Genomic DNA, 16,386 nt, shown 5'->3' with positions numbered 1-16,386 from the left:
TCTCAGGGAACTGATGAGTCATTAACAGAATTTGAATGGCAGAAGCCCAGCAGTTGGGGCTGCCCGTGAAGTCTGTCCCCTGGGGCTGTCTGGAGACTGCAGGACTGCATTGAGGCCACAATGACTGCACAGCCATAGGTTTGGGCCCCCTGATAATATCTCTTACAACTTCTATCTACCTTTCTCTCTCCCCAGGCAGAGGCTCTTCTGAGGCTAGAGAAGTTAAAAATACTCTACCCCTCCCCAACTTGGGTACCCAGGCAGTCTGTGTTTATCTGGGCAGGGAGAGCACTATCACTGCAGGATACCTGGACCCATGGTAAGCAGGGCTCAAGGGACCCAAATGATCTTAGTGAGACTCCTGGGAATACTGGTGGTGACACTCCTCAGGGCACCCAGCAAGGCTCTGTTGTCTCCGTGATGAACCTTCATCTTACTGAGGATTTCTGGGAACTGACTATTCTGATGTGTGAACCTATTGAAAAGGGGCCGACTAGGGCATCGCCTCTCAAACTCATTCGACCACAGCAACCTTTCTTACTTATTTTTGCAGCAGAGGTTAGTATACTGCAGGGCTTCACTTTTGCATGGGACACTGTTCTCAGTGGCCCCGTCTAAGGAGCATGCTCTGTGGAAGGCAGCATGTAAGGTGTCCAATGGAGGTGAAGTCGGTGTATAGGGCAAATCTGAGAAGGAAGCAGGGAACAGGGAAGACACTAGGGCTTCAGGGGAAGGAAGGTGCTGGCACGCTGTCGCTAAGAGCTCACAGAAGCTGAGAGAGGTAGGGGTGGGCAGCAGAAAATGCACTACCAAAAAAAATAAGAAAAGAAAAGAAAGAAAGAAAATGCGCTACCTTCCCAACCAAAGTCTTCTATCTTTGAACTGACCAGGCTGGCCAGGCAAGGAGATAGTTGTGGGGGAGTGCAGGGAGTGGAGCTGGTCCTCAGTTCCTCCCACCCCCTACTCACAATCACATTTCTGCTATTGAACTTGGGCTAATTTCCAGAAGCTAGGGAACAGCTATTCACAAATTCAGTAATTGGAGTCATTAGCGTTGACTCAGAAGTAATTTTTTTTTTCAAAGTCTCTCTCTTGGAGAGCTTTTAAGACCCTTTAAATTGGTTAATGGAGAGTTTAGAGAAGAGGATGGAGCCTCAGCTTCCAGCTCCCCTGCCCATCTCCCTGGCTCTCCCCAGCACACGCAAAGGCAAGACTAAGAGACAATCCACCATCTGTTTTATTAAGCACTTGTATGGTCCTAGCTGACCTTTCCCAAAAAAGGACTCATGGCCTCTACTCTCTGGCTCCAAGATTCCACATGGCTAATCTTTACTGATCCCCCCATGTTTGCAGGGTGACAATAATTTCAAATAACACTGCAGTGTGCACTGGTAGACCAGAAGTCTAGGCTAGACCTCATCCTCTTTTTTTTTTTTTTTTTTTTGATGGTGGTGGTGGTTCAAGACATGGTTTCTCTGTAATAGCCTTGGCTACCCTGGAACCCATAGAGATCTGCCTGATTCTGCCTCCTGAGTGTTGGGATCAAAGGGATGGGCCACCATGGCCAGCTGCCTGGTGACTTTTTTTTTTTTCCGAGACAGGGTTTCTCTGTGTAGCCTTAACTGTCGTGGACTCGAACTTACAGAGATCTCCTTGCCTCTGCCTCCCAAGTGCTGGGATTAAAGGCGTGCGCCACCATGACCGGCTGCCTGGTGACTCTTAAGGCCATGGAACTGCAGGCACCACTCTGGCTTCAGGAACCTAAGCAAGGAGTAAGGTCCTTTCTGCAGTAAAATGGCTGCACCTCAGTCCTTTAAGGCAGGGGGCACACGCTGCTGCCCTTGGTCTACAACTGAGGGAACAATGTTGGAAAAAACAGGTCACTGCTTCCAGGTGGCAGCGCCAGAGCCTGGGTCTTTACACACGTTCTTATCTCTTCTTTATGGTGCTGAGGAGATGCTGATGGGTTCTGGGAAGGTGAGTAGCTAACTGGCCTCTTCTTTGGGATTCAAGTTGTGGTCTCGGAGAACTCTCAGGCTCCATCATTAAGGTGGAGGTCTGAAAAAAAAAAACAAAAAAAACCAGACACATGTAAGCACTCAGGCTACCCCTCCCTCCCACATCAAAGATGAAAATGATCACGAGATCATTGGAATGGACAAGGTGACAATGTTGGTGCTACTCAGGATTCCCCAAGCTTCAACCACTCATGGGAACATCTCCACACTTCTGCCACCTTTTTGGGTCTGCTCTCCATTTGACATCTGTTTTATGTCAATTCCCTAATTTTTTTTTTAAGGTTCTCTTTGTTTACAAGTGCAGAAGAACTTCAGGCCAGCATGTTTATTATATTTGGCATTATATATTAAGCATGTCACTAAAGCAAAGCATCTTAATTTCATGCCACAAAAAATTCCTGTAAAACACCAAGGGCATGTATACATCAAAGGTTGTTGGCAAACTATGGTATCTAAGGGTGAGGAAACTGAGGCACAGGTACAGAAGTTAGTTATTTGCTCAAAAATTAAAGGTGAAGGTGACAAGCAGGGGGTCTCTGGGGTCACTGAAGGAATATTTTTGCTGTGTTCAAGGCTCAAGTGGAAAAAAGGCCCCAAGTTAGCCATGCACTTGAAATAGGTGCCACCGGAGCACCAACCAGAACTGCTACCCTAAGAAGGGACACTAACACCCAGTCTTTGCCACCCGACCTTCAGCCCATCCTCTTCCTAGCCCACGAGGCATTGCCAGGGCTGCTTTAATCTCACCTTAGCCGAAACCCAGTCTCACAAGACTCCTTTCCAAGGACGGTATGGCCCTGCTGGGGGCACCACTGTTGGTTCCAAGATGGCCACTTCTGCAGAGGAGGCCAAGGCTCCCAGTGCTTGAGGCACGAGGGAGGCCGGAGGCACCTGCCAACAGGGGGTTCAGGGTACAGAGGGAGGGGCTCGAGAAAGACTTCAATCCTGTAGTGGCCAGATGGCCGGGGCCTGGGGCTACAAAAGAGATGACAGCAATGCTTACTCAAGCAGTTTTCAGTGCAGGGACTTTGTTAGTTTTAGTTTTAGTTTGTTAGTTGTTAGTGTCTCTCTCTCTCTCTCTCTCTCTCTCTCTCTCTCTCTCTCTCTCTCTCTCTCTCGTCCTTTTGTCCTGGAACACTGTGTAGATTATACTGACCTTGAACTCAGAAATGTACCTTCCTTTGCCCTCGATTAAATGCGTGTCCCATCATGGCTGTGGGACAGGGGCTTTTCAGAGGACCTGGCTCCCCTGGCCTTGTTAATGGAGTCAGCTCCAGTGACTCAAAAGTGAGTTGGGTTCTCAAAGCCCTAGAAAGGTAGCTCAGGCAGCCTCAAGACATTGGCTCTCCTAAAAAGCCATGACAACCACCATCATTTATTGGTTTATTGAATACTTACTGTGTGCTACACTCTGCTATGCTTTTTTTTTTTTTTTAAGGCAGTATCTTGCTATGTTACCAAGGCAACCTTGGAACATATGCCCCAGCATCCCAAATTTTATAGCTTCTGGCATGCACCACCATGGCTACTTGTGCTAAGACCTTTATTTTCCTGAAACTTAGTGCTTACAACAAGCTAAGGAGTTAAGTTCTACTGTTTCTCTGATTGCTGGATAAGAAACTACAGCTGAAAAGCATGGAGTCCAAGTTCAGGGTTAGCAGAGGACAAAACACAAGTTTACTTCGCTCTGAAAGCTAGCCTTCTACCTACCACTAGGGCCAGGACTCACATGGAGACCTGAGACCACTGGGACCTGCGATTTTTTTTTTATCCCAGGGCACTAAGCTTGGACGGACTAAGGTCTTGACTTGCATTACCTGCTATCTCCACGCTAAAGAGGGTCCGAAGCCTTTTCTGGGCGGGTTTGCTCCCCATAGCTGCCGACTGCTGGTAGCATTTCACAGCCTCTCCCACATTCCTCTGTACACCGAGACCCTTCTCATAGCAAATTCCCAAGTGGAATCTGCTCTGAGAGTCCTAAAGGAGAAGACAGACACACTGAAGAACCAGAATGCTCAGCAAGTAGCGAGGCGGAGCCAGGTAGGCATGCTGGGCCTTCATCCATGCGGCCTGCACATTCCAAGCTCCTTAACCATGAAATGCTAGTGGCCCAGTGCGTGCCCGAGGAGTCAGGCTCCTCTGCCTGGGGAGATTAGACCCTGCCAGCGTGAGGGCTTCTCTTGCTGGGACTGGATGAAAAAGACCACAGAACAGTTTGTCCCTAGATGGAAAGGAAAAGTGACAGAGCAGAAGGCCAGCCTGCAGGGAGGTTTCCCAAAGCCAGATCTGCCTCCCTCAGAGGCCCTGGCTCTGGGTAACAGGAGAAATATTTGCTCTAGCATCACACTCCCCTCTGGCTACTCACACCACTGAGCTCTCTTCCCCTTCTAGAGAGCTTTTAGCATATTGAATCCCCCAATTTAAAAAAAAAAAAAATCTATAGCCTCCCAACCATGGTCCCATTTCTCCTATATGTTCCACAAGTTTCAGCCACATACTCTGTCCCCACGTATGCGATATGCAGGGTAAAGTCTATAATAAATACAGTAGATTTGGCGCTACAGGCCAGGGCAGAACATAGCAACAGGCATATGTAAGCCCTACCCCCATAGCACTGCTCAGTAGAAGCTCTGAGTGACCTAGTTTCTGAAAAGTTCAAGAGTGGAAGGGCTGTACCCCAACACAGCCCCTGTGTACGCCCCTCCGTTTAGCATGCTGGCCTTACCCTAGGAGGCCAGTGGGCATCTGGACACCAGGCCCACTCTTCCAGAGGAAAAGCAGTCAGTGTGGTCACTGGCTGGCCTAGCCGCCCTCTTCTGTCAGGTATCACACATACTATGGGCAGCATAGAGTGGCTATGGGTAAAGATTCTGATTCAATAATGCTGTCAGCCTGCCAGCCAAAGAACAAAGAGAAGCAGTAGTGGCCTATGCAGGGAAATGGCACTGCGCACACTGCCTGCTCCAGTCCAGGACTCCGGACCCTTCCAGGTGCAAGTGAACACACATACTGCTCCAAACCACTGGAGGAATCCGATGAACCACAGATCACCCTGGCATTTTCACCTAGTGCTCCTGAGATCCAAGAAGTCACCCCCCTGGCATTCCTCATCAACGCCCAGATTTCCTGTGGAACAAACTGGGCAATGCCACCTGAATGCCAACACCACGCCAGACAACCGGTATCCCCTTTCTCCACGTATCTGACTTCCCCACATGGTCGCTAGTTATGGGCACCACTTAGAGAACTCTCATACCTTGGTCTGACACTTCCATCAACCCTGTGAAGTAGCAGACGTTAAGGTGGGCACTTCATACTTTTTTAAAAGGTAAATCAAGAAGCGATGGCTAATATATGGGGAATGTGCAGCAACAGGTCGGGTGGCTGGTGGCAGCCGCCCTGATGTGTCACACTTCGCAATGTCTGAGAGAACAGGTAGTTCCAACTTCAGCTGAGCCATCTCCCCACCTTTATGATCAGCACCCCAGGGTTGGAGAGATGGCTCAGAGGTTAAGAGCACTGACTGTTCTTCCAGAGGTCCTGAGTTCAATTCCCAGCAACCACATGGTGGCTCACAACCATCTATAATGTGATCTGATGCCCTCTTCTGGCCTGCAGGTGTACATGCAGGCAGAGCACTGTATACATAATAAATACATCTTTAAAAAAAAAAAGATCAGCACCCCAGTGGCCTTGTCCAAGGTCGCAGAGTGGGGCAGTGGAAACCATGACATTATTGAATAGCACTATTGATAGCATTATTGAATCAGCCCAAGGCTCCCGGAAAACATATTGTAAGGCCAGAGCTCAGAACCATTTCCCAAATCCCTTTTCTTCTCAGACTTGATCCCTAACATGCATGAACCAGAGATCTCATACTTACCCCATTGCTGGCTGCCAGCCAAAGGTATTTCACAGCCCTCTGCTCATCCAGGTGTGGCTCCTTGGTAAAAAGCACCCCAAGGAAAGCTTGGGCCTGTTGGGGAGGAAGGAAAAGGGCATCTTGTTCACTTTCAGGCTCCATGTACCTCACTTAGAATCAACCCCACCAGGGCACTCACCTCTGTTAAGCCAGAGTCTGCAGCCTGCTTCAGCATAGACACTGCCCTCTGCTGCTCGGGGTCTGACAAAGTGCCTGGACTCTGCAACAAGCACCGGGCATAGCGGTACTGAGCCAAGCTATGGCCCTGGATGGCAGCCAGGTGGTAAAAGAGGATCGCCTAGGGCAATGGGAGAAATAATCAGTATGCACGCAACTTGCCTCTTTCTTTGAATGAAGTTTTAAAAATCATTCAAATAAATACACAGTCATTGTAGGTTAGTCAGGTAAATGCTGGTAAGTCAAAATTTAACTGGTAACCCAAAATACAAATGTAACATCCTAAAATATCCTATCTCCTAAAAAGTATCAGTTTTTGATCTATTGTCTTTTTTGAGATGAAGTCTTGACATAGAGTTCCTGCAGCCTGTTACTACCTATAGAGCCCAGATTGGCCAGTGTGGAAATCCTCCTGCCTCAACCTCCAGAGTGATGGAATTACAAGTGTGTGTTACAATGCTCAATTAAGACGATTCTTTGTATAAATTTACACATGTATGTTTGTATATGACTATATTGTGTGTGTGTGTGTATAGTTGATTTTATTGTGTCCATGGGTATTTTGCCTGCATGTATGTGTGTACACCACATTTGTACAGTGCCTGTGGAAGCCAAAGAGGATGTCAGATCTCCTAGAACCCGAGTAATAGCTGGTTGTGAGCCACATTGTGGGTGCTGGGAATCAAACCTGAGTCTTCTGAAAGAGCAGCTAGTCCTCAACTCCTGAGCCAACTCTAGCCCTATACATTTAAGTATGAATATACACTCATACAGTGAAAGACAAAACAGTACACTATGAATGTCCTTCCCTGTTGATATAGACCTGATATATCATTAAGGTCCCAAAGACATATAAGAACAGTAAGTTGATTTTCCCCTTTCCTTTCACATACAGCTCAACAAAATATTTTACATATGACACCCTTGCATACTTGTCTTTCTATCTTAAAATTAATTTCTTTGTCAAGGCACAATCTAGGCTCTGAGAATACAGTTGCAAAGGAAGGCAAAATGTCTGCCTTCCCTGAGTACTTTTCTTTTGTCTTTTTTTCTTTCTTTCTTTCTTTGTTTTTGCTTTTGGACACAGGCTTTCTCTGTGTAGCCTTGGCTGTCCTGGACTCTCTTTGTAGACCAGGCTGGCCTCGAACTCGTAGATCCGCCTGCCTCTGCCTCCTGAGTGCTGGGATTACAGGTGTGTGCAGCCGCACCTGGCTCTGAGTGCATTGCTGTCAGTTAGGAATGTCTTGCTTTGGAATCATAGCTGGGCTCCAACAGAGTCAGGGAGAGGAGCGGACTATTGACCTCTTCTGCTTTTTGAACTCACAGGGTCTGGGGAGGAACTGTACCTTGCTGAGGTCCCTGGGGGTGCCTCTGCCATGCTCCAGACACAAGCCCACATTGTACTGTGCTTTGCTGTAGCCACGGTCTGCGGCTTTCTGGAAGTAGGAGAAGGCTGCCATGTAGTCCCCCGTCTTTACGTTCTCTGTCCCTGTAGGCGAGCATGGAGTACACAGTTCCCACTGTGACCTTCTACAGCCTCAACCAGACCCTCATGGCTGCTCATCTCCTCCCAGAATGCCTTTCTTCACGTGTGCAGCATTTACTTTTCCAGCGGGGCTCACTGCTGCCAGAGAAATGGTGGTGGGGCTGGAGGGCTCCGTGCCAGAGATGTGATGGCTCTGCTTGCTGATCTGGCCAATAGTTCTGGCTGCCCTTTGGGAACAACCCCTCCTCTGGGCTGTACAATCAATATGCCTGTGCGCCCACCAATGAGACTTTGTCTGGAGTGTGACTCTTAATCAGGCCGAGAAGCTTGTCACAGAGAGAAAAGAACCCTTAAGTATATTCTGATAGCACCGACCTTGAAACACTATCAGCACTGGCCCCTGGGTCTCTGGACTTTCCTTGATTCCCAACCCCCTAAGGCTCAACGGGTCAAGAGATCCCAGAGATCTTGGGCTTATGTTAGCCAAAGAGGGTTTCCACAGAGTGCTTGAATCCCACAGGTGATCCTGCTCAGCTAGTCTTTTACAGAAGCCAGCCCAACACCTGCCTGACATGCTAACTCTGAAGTCCTTTTCAGGAGGCAGGAGGCTTTGCCCAGGTGTTAAGGGAAAAGGAAGGACTCAACTTTGTCAGTTTTCATCTTCGCTCCAACTGTCTCCTGCCTGAGACGTTGTGTTCTGTGTCTATCACCGGCCTCCCGTCATTTCTGCTCTAGAACCTCAGACCACACTCAGGGTTTAAACTCGTTTTTAGCACTTTCCTAATATACCAAACCTTTGTCTATGGACGCAGCTGGCACAAAAGAATAAAGCCCTGTCTCCTCAATTATACTGTAAAATCCTCGAGGCAGGCAGAACAAGAACGGAGAAGTAATTTTGCACGGGATGAAAATTCTACATAAATGCAAAATATGATTATAGCTTGTGCTGCCTTTGTGTTCCGCCACAGGGCTCAGCATTTGCTGAATAAATGAATATATGAATGGAGGAATGGGCAAGAGGGTTCTGAGAAGAACCTGCCCCTCAAAAAATCTCAAAAAGCCAAACAGGAAAAAGTTGCATACCACTCGGCAAGCAGAGTTACTTAAACTTACTTCCCTGCTTCCTGAAAAGTCACTGTCCACAGAGCAGAGTCCTTCCTCTGTCCTTGGGAAGGAGACAGGAGACACAAGGGTGAGTGGCAGCGCTGCTCAGCAAGAGGAACCCGGATCCCTCTGCTCCTCTGCCCTCTGCTTCCTCTAGTCACAGCTAAGCCCACACCACATCTTGCTTAGTTCTTTGCAAGTCTTCCAGCCTGGTCTCCTGTTTCTCTTCTGGCCCAGCTCCATCCACGCTGGTCTGTAAACAGCCACACTGATCTTTGGAAGTCAGTCAGATCACGTGACCACCCTTCTTCCTCCTCCACAGTGTCTTCCTGTCTCACAAAATCCCTCCTCTCTTTCTGGGCTCAGAAAACCTTACTGGACCTGGCTCCTGCGTGCTTCTGACTTCATCCTCCCGTCCTTCCTGCGATGGCTGAGTTCCAGCCACACTCACCTCTCCTTTGTCCCTTAACAAGTAAAACTCAATGCTGCCTCATGGCTTTTGCTCTCACTTTTCCTTCTACTGGGAAGCTTTCTCCAGATGGGAACCAGAGCAGCCTGCTTTGGTCAGCCAGGCTTAGCTCAAGGCTCTCCCTGTCAGCATACTTCTACATGAAAAGTTGTTCCTTGCCTAAGTTACTAAAACATCCTCTTGTTCGATTATTTCATAACATTTATCATCCGAAATTCTTTTTATTTGCCAGCTTAATGTTTCTCTTTTTTGAACCAGGGCCTCTTTATGTAGCCCTGGCTCTCCTGGAACACACTATATAGACCAGGCTGGCCTCCAACTCAAAAGATCTGCTTGCCACTGCCCGCAGAGTGCTGGAACTGAGGTTATTCGCCACTCTACCATTCCAGCTTACTGTTTACCATCCTTTAATTCACACGTGGACACTATGAGAGTAGAGAAGCACCAGTATCTCCAGAACACAGAGCAGGGGCTAGCACACAGTGAACAAATGTACAGTAAATACACCTGAATGACCCCCGGCCTCTCAACAGGTGCTGCTGGGAACTCGGGGTTTCACCTTAGGTGGCTTGAGACATGAGCCAGGTCACCACAGAACCAGGACAAATAGCAGAGTCATGAGGAGTTCCTAGATTTAATAAGGATTCCTACCCATTATGCACCTGGGGCCTGCTGCAAACTGCAGGAACCTGCTCTCTGCTAAGTGTGGCAGAATGCTGGGTGTCCTCTAAAATAATTTTCTACTGCCTACACAGGACAGAATTTTCAAGGACGCACATGGCCATTCAACTGAAGACACTTCTCAGCCTCCTCTATAACAGATGGCTTATAAGCCTACCTGTGGCTTATGTACCCCCATGAAGGGCAACTTCAAGGTCATGCCCTTAAAGGAAAGGAGTAGTCCTCTAGTTTACTGGCTCCTTCCTCCCAGCTGTCAAGAATATATACAGGAGGGCCGGAGCTGGAACACTAATACAGAACTCAAGATGGGAGCTAGTTTTAAGACTGGCTGAACAAGCCAGGTGGTGGTGGTACATGCCTTTAATCTCAGCACTCAGGAGGCAGAGGCAAGTGGATCTCTGAGTTCTAGGCCAGCTTTGTCTACAGAGTGGAGTCCCAGGACAGCCAAGACTGTTACACAGAGAAAACCCTGTCTCAAAAAAATAAAAAGATTGGCGAACACATATGAATAAGGATGGGTTCCTGGCCCCACTGAACCACTATGCCACATCTGGTCTACCTACCAGAAAGAAGATAAACCTCTCTTGTTTAAACCATTCCCTACTCTGACTATATTCCAGCCACCCAATGCCCTTTCCATCTCCTCATCCTCCTGCCTTGAGGCAGGGAACCAGATACCCAGGAAGTTGAAAGCGATGGCAACGCTGAGCTGAAAGAGTTGCTGGATGGACATCACAGCCTCCTCTAGGGGAAGAGCCTTGGGCTTGTCTTGTTCCTGGAGTGGGGAAGAAACAGAAAGCAGCTTCAAGATGCAGTTCACTTCGGTCTCCACCCGCCCCAAGAGTGGAGTGGCATCCAGGGTACCAAACCTGGACCGTACATTTTTTTCTCCAGCGGGGTGGGCCTCAGCTGCCTGTGCCTGGGATGTGAAGTCCTCGCTGGCATGCAGGAAGCCAAAGTCACTGGGCTCTGTAAGGGACAGGCCGACACCCGGGTGGTCAGGGGGAGAAGGGTACGACTTCTCCCTTCTTTTCTCTCCCAGTCTGCCCTGTCTGTGTCTAGTAACTCTCAAGTCACCCCAGAAAGCAAGAGGCCTCACAGGAATGACATTTGGTTACCTGGACACACAGGTAACCCCCTCCCCCTTCTGTGGGTGTTAGGTCCATCCTGCCCCTCCCCAACTGTAGGTATTAGATGAGGTCGAACCTTCCTCAGGTAGGTTCAGGCCAGCTGTCAGGGAGCTGTCTGCAGGAACACACTGGGGCCGAGCTGAGGCTTCTTCCTGGCCCAGCCTTGGTTGCCTGAGGCCAATGTCCCTGGGAGCTGTACAGTCAGGCCTTGGAAGAACGTGCCTCCGAAGCGCTGGGGAGAGGCAGCAAGGTTAGGCGAGAAAGGGGTCAGTTTTGGGGGGGGAGGGGGTAAGGGCTTGCCAGTCAGTCCTCTCTGAGATCTGAGAGGCCAGAGGAAAAATCGTGAACCCTCTGAGACACCTTCCTCCCACTCTTCCTCTCCCGTGACTGGCCTTTCTCCACAGGGATCCATACTTTGGCTGACCTCCCATCCTGAGCACAGATCACTTGAATTCTTGCAGTGGTAGGGAGTGCCTGCCTCATTCACCATTGTAGCCTAGCACCCAGCTTTCTGCTTAATGCTAACGCCGACAATCTGTTCTCATAGGACAAGAACTAATACTCCAACCAATAGTGACCAAGTGCATACTATGTGCTAGGTGATGTGCTAAGTCCTTGACACAAAATAACCTCATTTGGTGGTAACATTTATTATTACTCCATTTTCCGGATGAAGGAACTGAGGCACAGGGATATTAAAAACTGATTTCTTTAGATACACAAGAATAGTTAGTAAGTAGTTGATGTAGGATTAGAACTTCCCCAGACAGTTTCTCTGTGTAGATCTAGCTATCCTGGACTAGCTTTGTAGACCAGGCTGGCCTTGAATTTACAGACATCTGCCTGTCTCTGCCTCCCAAGTGCTGGGATTAAAGGTGTATGCCACCATGCCTGGCTGGGATTAGAATTTTTACACTCTGACTCCAGACTGCCTCAATCTTGAGGCTCTATGCTTTCTGCATGCAAACCAAAATACACACTCAATAGATTCAGTTGCTGATGAGTGATTGCAGGGCTGAACCCAATTAGTTGAGGATTGGGCAGGAAGCCACACCCATGGTCTACAGTAGCCTAGGCCATGGGGCTTCCTCTCTGGGAGGTGATAGAAGGACACTGAGGAGCACTGAGGAACAGGCATGACCACACCCAGTGTGGACAGCCCTTCCCCACACTCCTCTTCCTCTGACTTCTGATAGGAAAGGCAAGGAGCTGCTGATGGCTCTTTTCCTGAGGTGTGGCCAGAGACACTTCCTGGCCAAGAGAAACTCCCCGCCTGCCTCAAGTGCCCCTTGAGGGTCGAGAACTCACAGGCGTATGGGTGCCACCAGGAAGAGGGGAGGAAGCGGTTAAGGGCACTGTGCCAAGAGCAGTGTTCAGCTGGCTGGGGTCCTCCTACCAGGGGTGCGTGGAAGTGGATCTGCCTTGCCAGGTGCAAGCCCAGCACGGCCAGAGTGCCCTGGGAAAGAAAGCGGTACATCAGTAACATAGCCCCCACCAGTCAATCACCATCTGCTCGGTAGCCTTTCCTGACTAACTGGGGCGGCTCCACACCATGTACTTTCACAGTACTTGAGCCTGGCCTTTGGTGTTCTGCAGTCCTTTTCAATTATTCACTTAGGGTCTGTCACTCCTATTTAGTTTGTAAGCATGGCAGAGGCAGGGCCCATGGCCCATGCACATTCTGGTATCCCTGGAGCCCAGGGTAGTGTTACATGAGAATAGGTACCTGGGGGAAAAAATGCATGCTGAATGCATGTGCTAGCAAGTGAGAGACTAAAAGGATCTAGGTAGGCCATAAAGACGCTGGGGTAAATTGGAGCTTAGCCTAAAAATATAGGGACAAGTTGGAGTCCCCAACTAAGGCACAAGAGCACATATGTACAAGTGGAAGTTAGAGAAGGTGACACAGAACAGCTGAGCTATCTCCTATCCCAGGCGCTGCTTGTTCACCCCTATCTTCCTGTGCTGTGCTGGAGACACCCCAATACTTCTTTGTTGCAACAGGAACTACATGCTATAGCAAGTAAGTCAGACAGCATCTGTGCCCTCATGACATTTGTATCTTTTGTTGAAAAAGACAAAACCCAAACACACTGAGAAACAAATACAATAACCTAACAATTATGTTAAACCCCAAGAAGAAAAAAACCAGGGGCTACATAGAGCCCGGAGGGAAGAGTACTAAAAAGCTTCCCCTCCAGGCATGCGGTACTGACCTAGGGCTCAGATCTTTGACAAAACGGAAAAGTACCCCTTTCTGTATGGTATAATCTGCCTCCAGTCCACAGAGACCCAAAGAGCCACAGAGATAGTCCATGTTCAGCTCTGCTGATGACACCTAATTATACGTTAAAAGGGAGTGGGGGACAGGGACTGGAGAGATGGCTCAATAGTTAGGAGCACTGGTTGTTCATCCAGAGGACCCGGGTTCAATTCCCAGGACCCACATGGCAACACGCAACTATTTGCAACTCTAGTTCCAGGGAATCTGACCCCCTCACACAGATATAAATGAAGACAAAACACTAATGCACATTAGATAAAAAATACTTTAAAATATAAAATAAAAAGGTGAGACTCAGAGGGGTCAAGTCACTTGCCTAAAGTAGAGAGCATCAAGTATCAGGATGGGATGTAGCATTCAGAATACCTTATTGCTACAGTCTCTACATGGAACACTGCTTGTGGGGTCAAGATTCTACCGTAGGAGACCTAGTGTGTGTTTTCTGAGACAGGGTTTCTCTGTGTAGCCTTGGCCGTCCTGGAACTCACTCTCTAGACCAGGCTGGCCTGGAATTCAGAGACGCACCTGCCTCTGCCTCCAGAGTGCTGGGACTAAATGTGTGCACCACCACCACCTGGCATGAGAACTAATATTTGTGATGAAGTCCCAATCTTAGAGATCTAGTTCAACAAATAATTTACTGAGTGGCTCTCATGCAGTAGGCATAGGATTAGGTGATTCTATAAGATATACTTGGTGAGGCAGCCATGAAGTAGAGTACAGCTTGACTATCGGGCCAATAAAATCTGGTTCTTCAACCTAAGAGGCATGTAACTAGAGCTGGGCGCGGTGGCACACGCCTTTAATCCCAGCACTCAGGGAAGCAGAGCCAGGTGATTGATGTGAGTTCTTTGATGTGAGTTCGAGGCTAACTTGGTCTGCAAATTGAGTCCAGGGCAGCCAAGGCAACAGAGAGAAACCCTGTCTTGGAAACAAATGAACAAACAAATACAAAAAGAGCCACGTGACTCCAATTCCAAAGTCTGAGTGTCCTTGTATATGAGATGAAGGTTAAATTTCCCTTATAAGACTTTTGTAAATATTAAACAAGATAATGCATGTTTAACAGTTCAATGGTAAGTCATGTTATCTATCAGAAATTTATTATCATTTACACTAAGCTCCATGAAGGCAAGAATCTTTCTTTCTTTTTTCTTTCTTTCTTTCTTTTTCAGAGACAGGGTTTCTCTACGTAGCCTTGGCTGTCCTGGACTAGCTTTGTAGACCAGGCTGGCCTTGAACTCACAGCAATCCTCCTGAAAAGCATGTGCCACTGAAAGCACCCAGTTCAGAATTCTCTCTTTCTTGTTTTCTGTTGTGTCCCTAGTGCTTAGCTGAGAAGTGTTAAATAAATGTCTACCAAACGGAGAAGACTAAATGCACTGCAGAGGCTGAAGGCACAGCAATGTTTCCGGGAGTACGCTCAGGGTCACAGGCCTTGCACGCGAACACCATCTTGCCCTTGTTTCTGGGGTGGGGTGGGGGTACTTCCCCTTGCAAGATCATTCTTGCCTACGCTGAAGGTACAGGACAGGGGCTGGGGAAGCCTTACCCATGAGATGGCATCCCGCAGAGTGTTCGGGGAGACATGAGCAGACACCCAGTGGAAGGCATCTTTCCAGCCATGGTACTTTGGGTCCCTGTCCCTCTTTGGACCATGAGAGCCTGACCTAGATGGTACAATTAGAAATCTATTAAGTTCTGTACAAAATGGGAGCAGAAGGCCACGTGTGACACAATATAAGTCTCTCACCTTTCAAGGCTGGGCCTGGGGAGCAGCAGGGTAGTAGAGGTCGTCTGAGGCCCATCTGAACTAGTGGGCCTTGGTGTTACCCCTTGGAAACCAGGTCCTAGCAGGCGGGGAAGAGCTGTAGAAACAAGCGTCAGTCACTCAAACAGGGATAGACTGAAGAACGATGGCCTCCACAATCTTCCTTCCAGTCCGTGAGGGAGCCTTCCCCCAGAAGGCCAGGAATCACTGACATCTGTGCAGTGTTTGCTGAAGACCTCCCAACATTTTAGGCAAGTCCTCTACCACTGAGCCTGGCCCCCTAGCCCTTGCAGTAGTTCTTAAACCAGGTTACAGACAGAAATCTTTAGCTTACTAGGGAACCCGGGATAACACCACCCTGAACTAATAAAGCAAGACCCCTAAGGATGAAGCATGTTTATTTTGAAAAGGTTCTCGCGGAGTTCTGACGCAAGTGGTAACTTCTGTTCTAGAACCCAAACTTCTACAGGGACACAGTCTCACTAGACTAGACGCATGTCTCTAAACTCCCATCTTTCCATTGGCTTTCTCTCATTGACTCCTCTCTTTCTAGAGCTCCACCCACCTCCCTGGATCTAAGCTCCACCCTTCTCCCCTACTTCATCCTACCACGTCTCAATTCCAACGGCCCCGAGCGCCTGAAATGGAGACTCGCCCCCAATGTCCCGCCTTCCCTGGGTCTAACCCCACCCACTGCCGCTATGGTGGCCTTCCCACCGATCGCTGCTCACTGCAGTTCCGAGTCAATCGCCTGCTGGAACTTGACCTGCTGACGACCCCTACCTCGCCCCAGGAGCCCCGTCAGGCGCCACATGTCGTGCCAGAACCATAGAGAGCTCGCAGCCGAGAAATCGAGGCCACGGGACAGGGACCAGAGTGGACGCTGCACTGTCTCCAGTGGCCGAGTCCTCAGCCAGCCAATCAGCAAGAAGCTCTGCCGGAAGGATGGCGCTGTGGGGAGGAAGTAACGGATGGGGCGGGCTTGGCGCCGGCGAGGTGAGAGCTACAAGGACGTAATGCGGATCCAGGGCCGAGTTGTCGTCCTCTGTCGTCGCCATTGCAGGAGTCGTGAGCGTACGCGTATCCCGGATGGTGGCCAATTGGTGGAACGAAGTACCCAGGGCAGGTTTTGCTCCCCTGGTTCTAGCTTTGGCCCGGTTTTGTCTCTACCGTTAGGCTGTCCACTTTCTGAGGCAGGAATGAAAGACAAATCTTCGCCAGCGGTCCGGCAAGAATTCCAGCACAGTTAACAGTTGTTTAAGGCCTTTTTCCCTTCCCTTGTCAGCCATAAACTATTGTTTCTCTAGAATTTCACCAGAACCCCAGTTTACAGGCAAAGGACAT

The 16,386-nt window shown here is 48.9% G+C and overlaps 1 protein-coding gene across 1 annotated transcript; it reads right to left on the bottom strand.

Annotated features, from left to right (window-relative positions):
• Positions 1–1,658: 1,658 nt before the first annotated feature.
• Positions 1,659–15,959, bottom strand: Dele1 (DAP3 binding cell death enhancer 1). The gene is made up of 13 exons (XM_051163154.1): positions 15,826–15,959; positions 15,025–15,139; positions 14,824–14,941; positions 12,296–12,443; positions 11,064–11,219; positions 10,738–10,826; positions 10,536–10,632; positions 7,464–7,606; positions 6,080–6,238; positions 5,902–5,994; positions 3,836–3,995; positions 2,766–2,993; positions 1,659–2,058 (listed from the first exon to the last, which is right to left on the bottom strand). Exons 1-12 carry the CDS (start codon positions 15,854–15,856, stop codon positions 2,767–2,769), a joined length of 1,536 nt encoding a protein of 511 aa, XP_051019111.1. The 5' UTR covers positions 15,857–15,959; the 3' UTR covers positions 1,659–2,058; position 2,766.
• Positions 15,960–16,386: the final 427 nt, after the last annotated feature.

This window comes from Acomys russatus, chromosome 20, assembly GCF_903995435.1.
Source record: "Acomys russatus chromosome 20, mAcoRus1.1, whole genome shotgun sequence".
In the NCBI taxonomy this organism is placed as follows: domain Eukaryota; kingdom Metazoa; phylum Chordata; class Mammalia; order Rodentia; family Muridae; genus Acomys; species Acomys russatus.
Note: the sequence above shows the minus strand (reverse complement) of the source record. Positions and strands in the feature narration are given on the sequence as shown.

Coding starts and splice junctions, on each gene's coding strand:
- Dele1 (XM_051163154.1), bottom strand. CDS start 15,856: ATGTGGCGCCTGACGGGGCTCCTGGGGCGAG. Junction 12,444..14,823: donor TGCGGGATGCCATCTCATGG/GTAAGGCTTCCC, acceptor TTTCTTTCCCAG/GGCACTCTGGCCGTGCTGGG. Junction 6,239..7,463: donor CCCCCAGGGACCTCAGCAAG/GTACAGTTCCTC, acceptor CCATTGCCCTAG/GCGATCCTCTTTTACCACCT.